Source organism: Eutrema salsugineum, unplaced genomic scaffold, assembly GCF_000478725.1.
Source record: "Eutrema salsugineum unplaced genomic scaffold, Eutsalg1_0 scaffold_1, whole genome shotgun sequence".
In the NCBI taxonomy this organism is placed as follows: domain Eukaryota; kingdom Viridiplantae; phylum Streptophyta; class Magnoliopsida; order Brassicales; family Brassicaceae; genus Eutrema; species Eutrema salsugineum.
In genome coordinates this window covers 2,440,490-2,452,361 of record NW_006256909.1, presented here as the reverse complement: position 1 = coordinate 2,452,361, position 11,872 = coordinate 2,440,490, and the positions used below count along the sequence as shown (strand labels likewise).

The following is an 11,872-nucleotide window of genomic DNA, read 5'->3' as shown; positions in this document are numbered from 1 at the left end:
GTCAAATATATATCAAAAGTTGCAAAAATAATCAAGCATCGAGATATTCTGCTTCGGCTCAACGTCGAAAACAATTACGTTGCAATTCATAATAAGCCTAGTAGAAAAAAAGTAATGTGTTGTTGTCTCTTTGATGTAAAGTGAAGAAGAAGAGAAGCTTAACACGAATGACCGGCTCATTTTGTATTGTTAACTTGATAATACAACGTAACCAATGTACAAGACGAGACCGACTTTTCTTTTTCTTTTTTTTTTTTTTTTTTTTTTTTTTTTTGAGACCGAGTTTTCTTGTTTTGTTTTTGTTTTCAAATGTAACCAAGACGATAACATAAAAAAAGTTACTGAACTCCTTATTAGTCAATCTATATTGATTTTTTTTTGTAAACTCTAAAACCTAAATATCCAACTTATATTACTTTTTGGTTAAAGTAAATATCCAACTTATATTACAAAAACCTTAAAAAACCTGAAATCATAATACCTTAACTTATCAAAATATTTGATATAAATCAATTGGAAAAAAATACATATAAATGCTGCGTTGAATTTTAATGGAAACTTTTTTTTTGGGACTGAATCGTCCTCAAATCTTCGGGTCGGTTTTCATGTTGTAAATCATCGGTCGCGTTTAAGAGACCTGTTTGGTTTTATTATATATTATTCCATATCATTAAAGAAAGTCATACTACCACATGAGAGATGAATATCTTCGACAACCAATACATGATCGTAATATATACGGTCTTAGATGAGATGGCTAGAGATCTTCCTATATCTTCTTCTATTTAAACATCATGTGTGATGTGTCTGACTATTGAAACCTTTATAAGTAATTAAGTTAGAAAATGAAAGTCGGTGGTTAAAAAAATATTAAAATTATGGTTAGTTTGGTCTTTCTCATGAATACTTATTGTGATGGTTAAATACTGGGTTGAGCTAGTATACTAGTATAGTAGTATGTATTTCGTCCTCTTTATCTCCTCCAAGAATGGTATGTATTGGACAAACTCCTTTCTTGGATCCTAGTTATGGGCTTATTTGGTACATTCAACACGTTTGATTCTTTCTCTGCACTTGTGGTCTCGTTATTTTGGTTGGGATCCATTACTATCAAATGAGTTATGTTGGCCTTAAAATTTGGTTTCTTTTATTATTACTTTATCCACTTTAAATTAATTTGTAGCGTATATTAAAATTTCAAGCATCAATTTTATTTTGTAATGACATAATCGAAATTTTTTTTTTTTTTTTTTGGTCAATCAATCGAAAATTTATTAAAAATCTACTTTTTCAAAAAGAATTTTGTGTGGCAAAAAAGTATATTTTTATTTTAAAACATTAGATTTGCTTATTTTTTTTTTCTGGTTTAGTAATAATAAAAGAGTACGTGATCAAATAAATGGATAATTTGATAGGGAAAAACGCGTAAAATAATTGATTCCCGTCTCTCGAGGACAGAGTGCGATATCAAATCTCTCGCCCACTCTATTTCAAGACCAAACCTCTCTCTCTGTAGTGAAAGCAACTCTCTTTGTCGGAGCAGCAGCACAGCAATGGCGGAGAAGTCGAGCTTCTTCTTCGTCCATTTCAGCTTTCTTCTGCTTCTCCTCCTGAGTATTATAACATGTTGCGAGGGAGTGCGGCGTTCATCGGAGAGGACACTGATGGACGGCCAGGATCTCCCGAGGCCTCTGAAGCTGACGTTTGGTGGGCCTTCACGGAATTGGACTGACGCCATTCCCATCGGCAATGGCCGCTTCGGTGCTACGATCTGGGGCGGCGTCTCCTCCGAGACTCTCAACCTCAATGGTAAATGTGAAAACCGCGTCGTTTTTGTTTCTTGTTTTTGTTTTCTCTCCATTCTTGTGTTGTCTCCATTCTCGTTTTTTATTTATTTGGGATTTAGGTAATAAATGCGTTTCTGTAGTTACTCTGCTATATCAGATTCTGATCATTAGTATTGTTTCTCGGAATCATTTATTGACATAAATGCTTTCGACATTGTAAGCAATAGAACAGGGGATTATTCTTGAGACGTATTCTTATTTTTTGACTTGTGAGTAGAAAATGCGTAAAAAAGGCAAACCCTTTTGCTAAAAAAAAAGATCTTGTTTCTTGTTTAATGCTGCTCTGTTGTGTTCTTTGAATAGTTATGGATCTGAAGTGTTAAAAAAAGTCAATGTGTTTTGATTGATAGAGGACACAATTTGGACTGGAGTTCCAGCAGATTACACGAACCCGAATGCGCCAGAAGCATTAGCACAAGTTAGGAAGCTTGTTGATGACAGAAAATATGCTGAAGCTACTTCAGAAGCTGTCAAATTATCAGGCCATCCTTCTGATGTATGTTTTGATTCTTTTGTTTGAAATTTTTTTTCTTTTGTTGAGTTCTTGATATTTTCTTAGTTTGTGTAAAGAATAATCCTTTGTTCTTGGGTTTCTCTAAAGGTTTACCAGCTAGTGGGAGATTTGAATATAGACTTTGACAGTTCACATCGTAAGTACACTCAAGACTCTTATCGACGTGAACTCGATTTGGAGACAGCAGTAGCTAAAGTAAGCTACTCGGTTGGGTCTGTGGAGTTCTCAAGGGAGTTTTTCGCTTCTAATCCGGATCAAGTAATTGTAGCCAAGATCTCTGCAAGCAAACCGGGTTCTCTGTCTTTTAAGGTGTCTTTGGACAGCGATTTGCACCATCATTCCGAGACAAATTCCAAGGCCAATCAGATTCTGATGCAGGGAAGTTGTCGCCCAAAGCGTCTTCCTGTGAACTTAAACAAAAGCATCAACGCTACGAATATACCGTATGATGATCACAAAGGATTGCAGTTTGCAGCCATTCTTGAAGTTAGGGTAAGCAATGGTGGCTCTGTGACTTCCTTAGGTGGCAAGAAACTAAGTGTTGAAAAGGCGGACTGGGCGGTTCTGCTTCTGGCGGCTTCATCTAACTTTGACGGGCCATTTACGATGCCTGCTCATTCTAAGAGAGACCCTGCAAAGGAATGCGTTAGCAGAATCAGCTCAATCCAGAAACATTCATACTCTGATCTTTATGCTCGTCATTTGGGAGATTATCAGAAACTTTTCAACCGGGTCTCTTTGCAACTCTCCGGCAGCTCGGCTAGTAAATCTGTGAAACAAGCAGTTTCAACTGCTGAAAGGGTGCGATCATTTAAAACCGATGAAGACCCTTCATTGGTGGAACTTTTATTCCAGTATGGTCGGTACCTTCTTATATCCTCTTCAAGACCCGGAACTCAGGTGGCTAACTTGCAGGGGATATGGAACAAGGACACTCAGCCGCCATGGGAGTGCGTTTTCTTTTTTCTTCATTTCTCTTTGGGATTTCATCACTTTGTTGATGTGTCACTAACTCTTCTTATGCTGGTATTTGCAGTGGTGCTCCTCACCTGAACATTAATCTGCAGATGAACTATTGGCATTCTCTTCCTGGTAACATCCGGGAATGTCAAGAACCTTTGTTTGATTATATGTCTGCTTTAGCAATCAATGGCCGCAAGACAGCACAAGTAAGTCTCTATCCTTTTTTTTGTATTGATGACCGTTACAATGTCAATATCAATGTGTGAAACTTGTTCAGTATATCAAGATCAGTAACCGCTTTATATAGTCATTAGTCTAATAATCAATCATATAGGTGAACTACGGAGCAAGTGGTTGGGTGGCACATCAAGTATCAGACATATGGGCTAAAACTTCACCGGATAGAGGTGAGGCAGTGTGGGCCCTCTGGCCCATGGGAGGAGCTTGGCTATGCACTCATGCATGGGAGCATTACACCTACACAATGGACAAGGTAAGGTCCTCAAATTTGCTGATTTCACATCAGTTTCTTCAACTGGTACTCTGTTTTTTCAACCTTTACTTGTTTATTCATTTAATAGGAATTTCTCAAAAAGAAAGGATATCCATTGTTGGAAGGATGTACGGCCTTTCTTTTGGACTGGCTGATCAAAGGTAAAGACGGATATCTCCAGACCAATCCATCAACATCACCTGAGCATATGTTTACTGCTCCGGATGGCAAACCTGCCAGTGTTAGCTACTCATCAACCATGGACATTGCCATCGTAAAGGAAGTCTTCTCTGCTATTGTTTCTGCGTCAGAGGTAAAAAGACCGATGAAGCAACAAAAACAACGAAAAGAAATTCACATCACCTCATCGATACTGAGCTTCTGTGTCTTCTGGTTTTATCAACAGGTTTTGGGAAAAACAAATGATACTCTTGTTGGAAAAGTCGTTGCTGCTCAAGCAAATCTTCCGCCCACTAGAATATCAAAGGATGGTTCTGTAATGGAATGGGTAGAAGATTTTGAGGACCCAGAGGTACATCATAGACATGTTTCACATCTCTTTGGTCTCTTCCCAGGTCACACAATCACACTTGAAAAGTCTCCAGAACTTGCCAAAGCTGTGGAAGTAACACTTAAGAAAAGAGGTCGGTGTTATTCTATTCTTCTTTCACATTCTGCAATGTCATCGACGTGGTTGGAGAAATATGTAATGTTGAACTGATTGTTGCAGGAGAGGAAGGGCCAGGGTGGTCCACCACTTGGAAAGCTGCGTTGTGGGCAAGGCTTCACAATAGCGAGCACGCGTATCGGATGGTTACACATATATTTGACCTGGTGGATCCTTTACACGAACGTAACTATGAAGGAGGACTCTATAGTAACTTGTTCACAGCACACCCGCCGTTCCAGATCGATGCCAATTTTGGGTAAGTAACGACAATATATTGCAAACACTTAAATACTTAAACCATGATTAATACTTACACATGATTATTTATTTTGTTCTTGAGCAGATTTTCAGCAGCGGTAGCGGAAATGTTAGTGCAGAGCACGACCAAGGATCTATATTTGTTGCCTGCACTTCCAGAGGATAAATGGCCTAATGGTTATGTGAAAGGGCTAAGGGCACGTGGTGGTGTGACGGTTAGTATAAGGTGGATGGAAGGGAAACTTGTAGAGTTTGGTCTTTGGTCGGAACAGATTGTGTCCACCAGAATAGTGTACAGAGGAATCTCTGCGGCTACCACATTGTCGCCAGGGAAAGTCTTTACTTTTGACAAAGATTTGAGATGCATTCGGACAGACAATTTATAGATGTAAGAGACGAGATTCTTGATTCTCATCTGTTTTTTTTGCTCATTGAATAGAGGAAGAGTATTGTTTGTCCATCGTTCCACGAGTTACAGTATATGTGCAAGTATAACACACATGTATGATGTATCCAAAAGGTTGATAATAATGTATCCCCTTTGTATCATTACTTTTAATAATTCATATGGCTTCATGCTGTATCAATATTAACATGATTCAGATGAGAAATGTTCATATTCAACTTATTATCCAGCATCTACACAGGCTCCTGCTACTTCACCCTGAATAAGTGAACAACAGGTTCAGGTCAAAATTATCTAAGTCATCAAAATAAGTTGAATATGAATATAAACGAAATTAAATCGATCTGAACCAAACCGATAATGTTGATCTTAATGAATTCTCAAAAAGTGAAAAAAATAAACCGAACCAAACCGAGTATCCATTCTATTTTGTGGCCCAATTAGTTTTTCAATAGCTCACTCTCCCTCACGTGTAGGGCTTCTGTGTTTTCTGGTTTAGTAGTCTATTTTAGTTCCGTCTTCATCTTCCGAGTCCACTATCTTCTTCTTCTTCTTCGATCGAGCTGATTATTTAGTTGAAGTAGATAACAATGGCTTGGCGCAGTGCAGGATCTGCTGCTCGCTCTTTCGTTTCCGCTACCGCTAGAGCTCCGTCTCTCCGATCTCCGCCGGCAACGCTTCCGCGCCTCCGTCCTTCCCAATCCTCTTTGCCCCGCCGCCGATTTGCCTCCTTCACAAATCCCAGGTTCCACCCTTTCTTTTCCCTCTCATTTCTTAAGCCTTTGAATACTTTTCGGTATATAATTTCTGGGATTATGCTCCTAATTACCATTTCATGTTTGAAAGGTTGGAGATTGTTGTTTGTCCCTTTTCTGTAAATGAACTAAGCCATATTTGCAAAGCTTGAACACTTTTTGTAGATGATTACCGTGTAAATCCCTATTTGAGAAGAATTGAAATGTTGATTTATCAGATTGAGATATGATTTTTTTGTGTGTTTTAGCATTGACGTTTTGTAAAATTTGTGTTATTTTTTTTTAATTGCATAGGAATTTGGGAGAGCTCGGATGCACAGCCTCTTTGTTGCCTCTGCACAATGTCGTGGCTTCAGCTCGACTCACTTCTCACCTGAATGTTAATGTGCGAGCTTTCTGCGAACTCCCTAACGGTACCTTCCCACGCACTTGTCAAGATCGCTAATTACTCTCCATTTGTGAGTGTTACTTTGTTTTTAGGATTTCCATTGGAAAGAGCAAACTACACTAGTTTTTTCTTTTGCCTTCTTCTGAATTTCTTGTTTAATGTTTCTTGTTGGAACAAGCAATTGTGTGCTACACTTTTCGTCTTGAAGTGGAATAAAAATGGCTTTTTTTTTTATCTCGTAATTAAGTTTGTGTGTTAAGAACATATTGGGCTTGGGATTTGATAGGGAATGGAAAAGATGGGTGATGGAAGTGGATTTTCAGTCGCTGTCAAGAGAGGTGCTACTGCTTTGTAGGTTTCTTGTCCATTTTGCTTTTGGTGTGTTTATGTTTAGGAACTAAAAAAAATTTAAGAGCTTTTATTTCTTTTCACTGTTTTCGTGTACGCAATCAAACAATACAGTTAAGCTTCAACCCTAGTTATAACATCTTGTTCATCTTGTTCATTTCTCAATGCGTTATTCTGTTATAACGCATTGAGAAATGACAAACCTCTGCCTGGCCTAAATATCCTGCCTTTTATATCCATGAGTACCTTCCAAAAGAGAACACTTCATTTATTGTTATTGAAGCATACATGGCACAAACATGGACTTGTATAACACATTATTTATTTGAATGGCTGATTTAAGTTTGGTCTGAAGATCTGATTCTGATTCAAAACTTTGACTCTGACTTGAATGATGGCAGGTACTTGAATGCCGAAGTGTGTGCATCAATCATCTTGAAACAGATGGAGACTTTAAAAAAGGGGTGCCCTAAGAAGAACTCATTGGTCGTGTTGTGTTGTGTTCCATCTGGAACCAAAAACTTACATACATTATTTGGTCTTTCTTCACTTTTGACAATTTCCAGTTCCATAATATCTGGAGTTCTCTTCATATTTCTTGTTTTTAAGCCCAATGGCTTTTAACACTTCAGTGTAGGCTCGGTTTATATTTCAGTATAATTTTCAATAACCATCTTGTACCTGATGTTAGTAACTTTCTCAGGGTTATTATTTACTGTAAGGAAAATACGTAAAAGAAAAGTTTCTTTACAATATAATTCCGGAGAGTAAATTTTGTTTTCACTATTCAGACATGGCAATGGTGCTAATAAATGCAGTTGAATTACTAGCCTTGTTAACAAATTTTGATGTGATTACATTATACAGAATTGAAATAACTCTTATTTGTGTGATACAAATCATAGACTTTGAATAGTGAGGAGGAAAGTATTCTGGGAACAATAACAGTGTAATAACATGAAAGGGTTTCAGTGCTTGCATGAAAACGAAATCCGCCACAATGAATCAGTTAAGTAACTCCTTACATCAACAAACTCAATCGTAAATATTAAGTATTTTTTTTTACTGCTCATGCGACACCTTCTTCTTGGTTTAACAACAGCTTACACTTTCCGAGGGATCTTCAGTTTCTGTGTCATCTGCTTAATAACCGGTAGCCTCTGACTGATGGAGCTCGGGTCGCTATAGACTGCTAAGTCAACGGGATACCCTTTCTGCATATATATAATCAAAGAGTTATCATCATAGGACCTTCCATATTCACTAACCATAGAAACATTGCAGTATGTTCTCGTCTTGTAACAAAAGGATAGTGATTGTTTGATGATTTATGGGAAATGGTTACTGGTTAGGACTATAATCAGCCAGACGTTCTAGGCTTAATGGGAAAAATATGGATGTCAACAAAACAAAGATTGGAGACGGAAAAAATTATTAGTAATCTGTCCTAAAAGTGAAGAAAAACTAACCGCAGATAGAGACTGAAATGTTGCTTCTCTCCAACAGCTTTCACGAAGAACAGTGGGTGTCTCACCTTTGCCAAACACACAATGCATTCTCGTCTCTCTCAGTCTCATAAGCACACCATCAACTCTAAGCTGTAAAAAGGCAACCGAGTGGATGATGAAAACCAAAGCATCAGAGGAGTGAGTCAATGAGAATTCATATACTGGTGCATAACGATTTTCTATAATGACTACGGCTTTTCCTGATGACTCACCCAAAATCGTAAGAGGAGGAACCATGAACTTGGCATGACTCTCTAAAGAAAACAAACAGAACGGCACACACGGGTTAGTGTTTAGATCAAATCCACGGAATTATGACAGAATGTGACTGGAAAAAAAGGCTTGTGATATCTTACCACTTTCACAGTCAAAAGTGACACTCCATTGTCAGCCAGTTCATCTTCATACAAAACTACCTGAAGGAGTAGAGAATAAGTACTTGGCGCAGAAGACAAAAATTAAATGTTTTGTGTTTGTATCGATTAGAGGACCAACCTCATCATAGAATAGAATAGGTTCTTTAAGTGAGAGAGCGGCCAAATCAATCTGCTCATCACAGTTCTCCCACTGAAGACTAGCTTCAACCTCAGTATTTGCTTTTTCCTTAACGTGCTTCACATGAAAACAACAGCATACATCAATGAGCAAGAAGGTTACCCTTAAATTAACTGGCAGAACTAGGTGAACAAGAGAGCAAGGCGAACCTCTTCTTGGTCTTTCTCAACGACTTCACTTCCACGGTATGGCGTTGTAAAAGTGTAATCATAATCTAGTATAACCTGCTGGGACGGCTTGCTGCAAGCACATAAGAACTGTCTCAGATAAAACCATGTACGTGCAGAGTTTTAAAAAGGTTGATCTAATCAGATAAAACCGGTCATAAACTGACCTCCTGAATTTCCATTTTTCTGCAGCAGGAACTTCAACAGGTGGAAGCCCTTCTTGCTTCCAACCCGCTAGTGCGTCAAATGCATTGAAATGAATCTTAGCGTGGCTACTTAGGTGTCTAAGGACTAATGCATTCTCGCCAAATACCATTTCAGGTAAGTGAGATGTATGAAGCTTTTCTTCCCAGCTGAGTTACAATCACACAATACATTTCGTTATTCTGCTGACATTAAAAGACATGTGCATCTCAGAAGAAGCAATTTGGGCTATTCTCAGTTCTCAATCAATCAGACCGAATCGAATTGACGACGCAAAGATACAAAACCTCGAAACACAACTAGTAACCGAAATGCACAGAAACAACCAAATTCGTAGATGATTGTATCTTATGGAGACGTAAGGTGAGAGATAGAGATTGAGTACTCTTGGAGAGCGAGAGAAGTAAGAATCGTGCCACGGAGGGTTTCGATCTCCCAGTCATGGATGCGCAAACCTCGACGTCCGTTGGGAAGAAGCTCTGCCCCAGAAGACTTAAGAATCCCCTTATCGACCTCTATCTCCATCTTAATCGCCGGTGAAATATCGGCACTTCCTTTTCTTCGCCGATTAAACTTTTGCGACCAACCGGTGAAACAAACTATCCAAGACATTGACTTAAGAGCTTGATGGGCTTTAAGTTGGAAATGTGGGCCTTACTTTGGGTTCTGGACTGCTCTCTGTTACTTAGTTGATTAATCATATATTTTTTTACATTTGCTAAGAGTATGTTGTTATGTTCGAAAGTCGAGACATTTTGTTTTTGTTTTTGTCATTCGAAAGTGAAGACATTTAATGAGGTTAAACATCCATATTAGATCATTAAAAAGACGACTGAATTGCTTTGAATTACAAATCATAACTTAATTCGTTCGATACAACTCACCAAGAAGCTCGCCATATTCCTCTTTTGCATTGCAACACTCACACACAAAAAACAAGGGTAAAGATAGTGTGGATCATGAGACGACGAGCGAACCGTTGTCAAAACTTGGGATTTATTCCGAGTCAGAATCTGAATTAGCACTCTGCCTTACGCTCCTCCTGGTTTGTGTTGTAGACTTTGGTTTATGAGATGATTCTCCTTCGTAGTGGATCACTTGGGCTCTAGCTAATCTCTCTTCCAGGTCCTCGGTGCTGAAATCGTCTTTCCCTCCCAGCTCATTGAACCCAACCTATCAAACAACATTGAGATCATCATATATTCGAACAGATACCAAGACTGGGTTTTATTTCCTACACTTGTTTTCAGCAGTTATTACTATACCACATAATCATCGACTTTAGTGTTCTTTATGAGGGCAAGAGTGGGAAGAACGACAATCTTGAGCCTCTCAGCCAAGAATGGACTTTTCTCAGCTTGGATCTTCACAAAACGTGTCTCAATGTGCTGCTTTGCTAATATACTCATGTGTTTATCCATCACCTGCAAAAAAAACAATTCTTGATTACAAATACGCTCTTGAATCTTATGGACAAGACGCACCATCATTTTGGAGAAACAAATCTCTGCTCCAACATCTCTATCATACATGGACTTAACACAACAACAGAGACAGCTAAAACCAAAAGGAGATATTTTTTCAAAGAAAATGCTAAAACCCAGCAAAATCTCCTGGAAATTGAACTACTCAATTGAAACCTGAGAAATCTAAAGAAACTGAAATCCCAAAATGCAAATGCAGCTCAAGTCTCTTATCAAAACATAAAAGACAACGAGAAGTCGGGGAAAGTATGTATCGATTCTCAACCAAATCCAATTGAAAACAAAGAATGTTGTGAATCCATACTTTACAGGGCCAATTCTCGCGGTAGAAGTGGCAGACGACGCGTTCGCTGGCCTTGACGACGGCGAAGAAATCTTTCTCGGAGGGGATCTCGGAGTATTCGCCGTGTCCATGACTCATCCAACGTTTCCTTTTCTCCGCCATTTTCTTCATCTGCTGCAACCTTCTCTCCCTCAGCACCTCTAGATCGTCCTCGTCAGGCTTTTCCAGGGACGCGATCTCCTCGTCAAGCTTGTCCTCCATTGCTTTCGCCACCGTCAAAAGTTGCTTCTCCAGAATCTGCCATGAAAACATATCAAAAATCCAATCGCGCAAAAAGTTTAAAATCCAATATAGTTGAGAAAACCATCTTCCATCGCAATTCAAAGCCACATCAAAAGTGTAAAATGCAAAATGGTACCTCTTGAATAGGATTATCCATTGTGAAAGTCAGGTGAGATCTGTTGGACGGATCTTCGTTTACTTGAATTCAAAAGAGAGATTCAATTTTAGGAGACGAAGGATGAAGAACGGAGGGAGAGAGAGCGAGAGAAGATGCACAAAATAGATCTCGGGTTCTGGGGTTCTACTAAACGATGTCGTTCCATGAAGAAATCCTTAAACCCGCTATAAAACCGGTGAACCAGTCCGAACCGCTGAACCATAGAAACCAGGTTTTTGGTATTGTAGAGTTTTCTGCAATTTTCCACTAGGAGTGTATAGGACCACTATCAATAGATTTGGGAGAGACAATATTTAGGTGTTTGGGTTAGAAGTAATTATTTAATAAGATTCTTAGACCCAAAATAAGAATAAAAGCAAAATTTATTGCAGTATGTCGTATATGAAACTTCTGAAACCCCTAAGGCAAAAACGTACGTATATAGAGACACATCTGACCGAATAATATGATCTCTATTTTATTTACGCATGTGTGTGCGTCAATGTGAATCGATAGAATTAGACACTTTATCTTTTTTATTTTAAAAGTTGGACCCATTAATTTATTAGCACCACTCACTCACTTTTTAA

The 11,872-nt window shown here is 38.6% G+C and overlaps 4 protein-coding genes across 7 annotated transcripts; 2 read left to right on the top strand and 2 right to left on the bottom strand.

Annotated features, from left to right (window-relative positions):
* Window positions 1–1,442: 1,442 nt before the first annotated feature.
* LOC18029106 (alpha-L-fucosidase 2) lies at window positions 1,443–5,352 on the top strand. The gene is made up of 9 exons (XM_006412187.2): window positions 1,443–1,809; window positions 2,198–2,343; window positions 2,449–3,311; window positions 3,398–3,530; window positions 3,659–3,817; window positions 3,906–4,130; window positions 4,224–4,461; window positions 4,548–4,743; window positions 4,831–5,352. Exons 1-9 carry the CDS (start codon window positions 1,554–1,556, stop codon window positions 5,129–5,131), a joined length of 2,517 nt encoding a protein of 838 aa, XP_006412250.1. The 5' UTR covers window positions 1,443–1,553; the 3' UTR covers window positions 5,132–5,352.
* Window positions 5,353–5,609: 257 nt separating this feature from the next.
* Window positions 5,610–7,411, top strand: LOC18029534. 3 transcript variants are annotated; one of them, XM_024149995.1, is made up of 4 exons: window positions 5,613–5,896; window positions 6,201–6,319; window positions 6,581–6,645; window positions 7,044–7,411. In XM_024149995.1, exons 1-3 carry the CDS (start codon window positions 5,742–5,744, stop codon window positions 6,598–6,600), a joined length of 294 nt encoding a protein of 97 aa, XP_024005763.1. In that variant the 5' UTR covers window positions 5,613–5,741; the 3' UTR covers window positions 6,601–6,645; window positions 7,044–7,411. The 3 variants fall into 3 exon arrangements, with proteins under 3 accessions (XP_006412247.1, XP_024005763.1, XP_006412248.1); XM_006412184.2 differs by lacking the exon at window positions 6,581–6,645 and having other exon boundaries at window positions 5,610–5,896; window positions 7,044–7,397; XM_006412185.2 differs by lacking the exon at window positions 6,581–6,645 and having other exon boundaries at window positions 5,615–5,896; window positions 6,201–6,364; window positions 7,044–7,397.
* An 87-nt stretch (window positions 7,412–7,498) lies between these two features.
* Window positions 7,499–9,666, bottom strand: LOC18029533 (TIP41-like protein). Of its 2 annotated transcripts, none has more exons than XM_006412183.2 (8): window positions 9,462–9,666; window positions 9,040–9,225; window positions 8,855–8,945; window positions 8,646–8,762; window positions 8,507–8,566; window positions 8,363–8,404; window positions 8,112–8,240; window positions 7,499–7,856 (listed from the first exon to the last, which is right to left on the bottom strand). In XM_006412183.2, exons 1-8 carry the CDS (start codon window positions 9,599–9,601, stop codon window positions 7,746–7,748), a joined length of 876 nt encoding a protein of 291 aa, XP_006412246.1. In that variant the 5' UTR covers window positions 9,602–9,666; the 3' UTR covers window positions 7,499–7,745. The 2 variants fall into 2 exon arrangements, with proteins under 2 accessions (XP_006412246.1, XP_024005761.1); XM_024149993.1 differs by having other exon boundaries at window positions 8,646–8,753.
* A 207-nt stretch (window positions 9,667–9,873) lies between these two features.
* LOC18029532 (thioredoxin domain-containing protein 9 homolog) lies at window positions 9,874–11,438 on the bottom strand. Its single transcript, XM_006412182.2, has 4 exons — window positions 11,262–11,438; window positions 10,865–11,140; window positions 10,342–10,500; window positions 9,874–10,249 (listed from the first exon to the last, which is right to left on the bottom strand). The coding sequence occupies exons 1-4, from the start codon at window positions 11,280–11,282 to the stop codon at window positions 10,073–10,075; spliced, it is 633 nt and encodes a 210-aa protein (XP_006412245.1). The 5' UTR covers window positions 11,283–11,438; the 3' UTR covers window positions 9,874–10,072.
* Window positions 11,439–11,872: the final 434 nt, after the last annotated feature.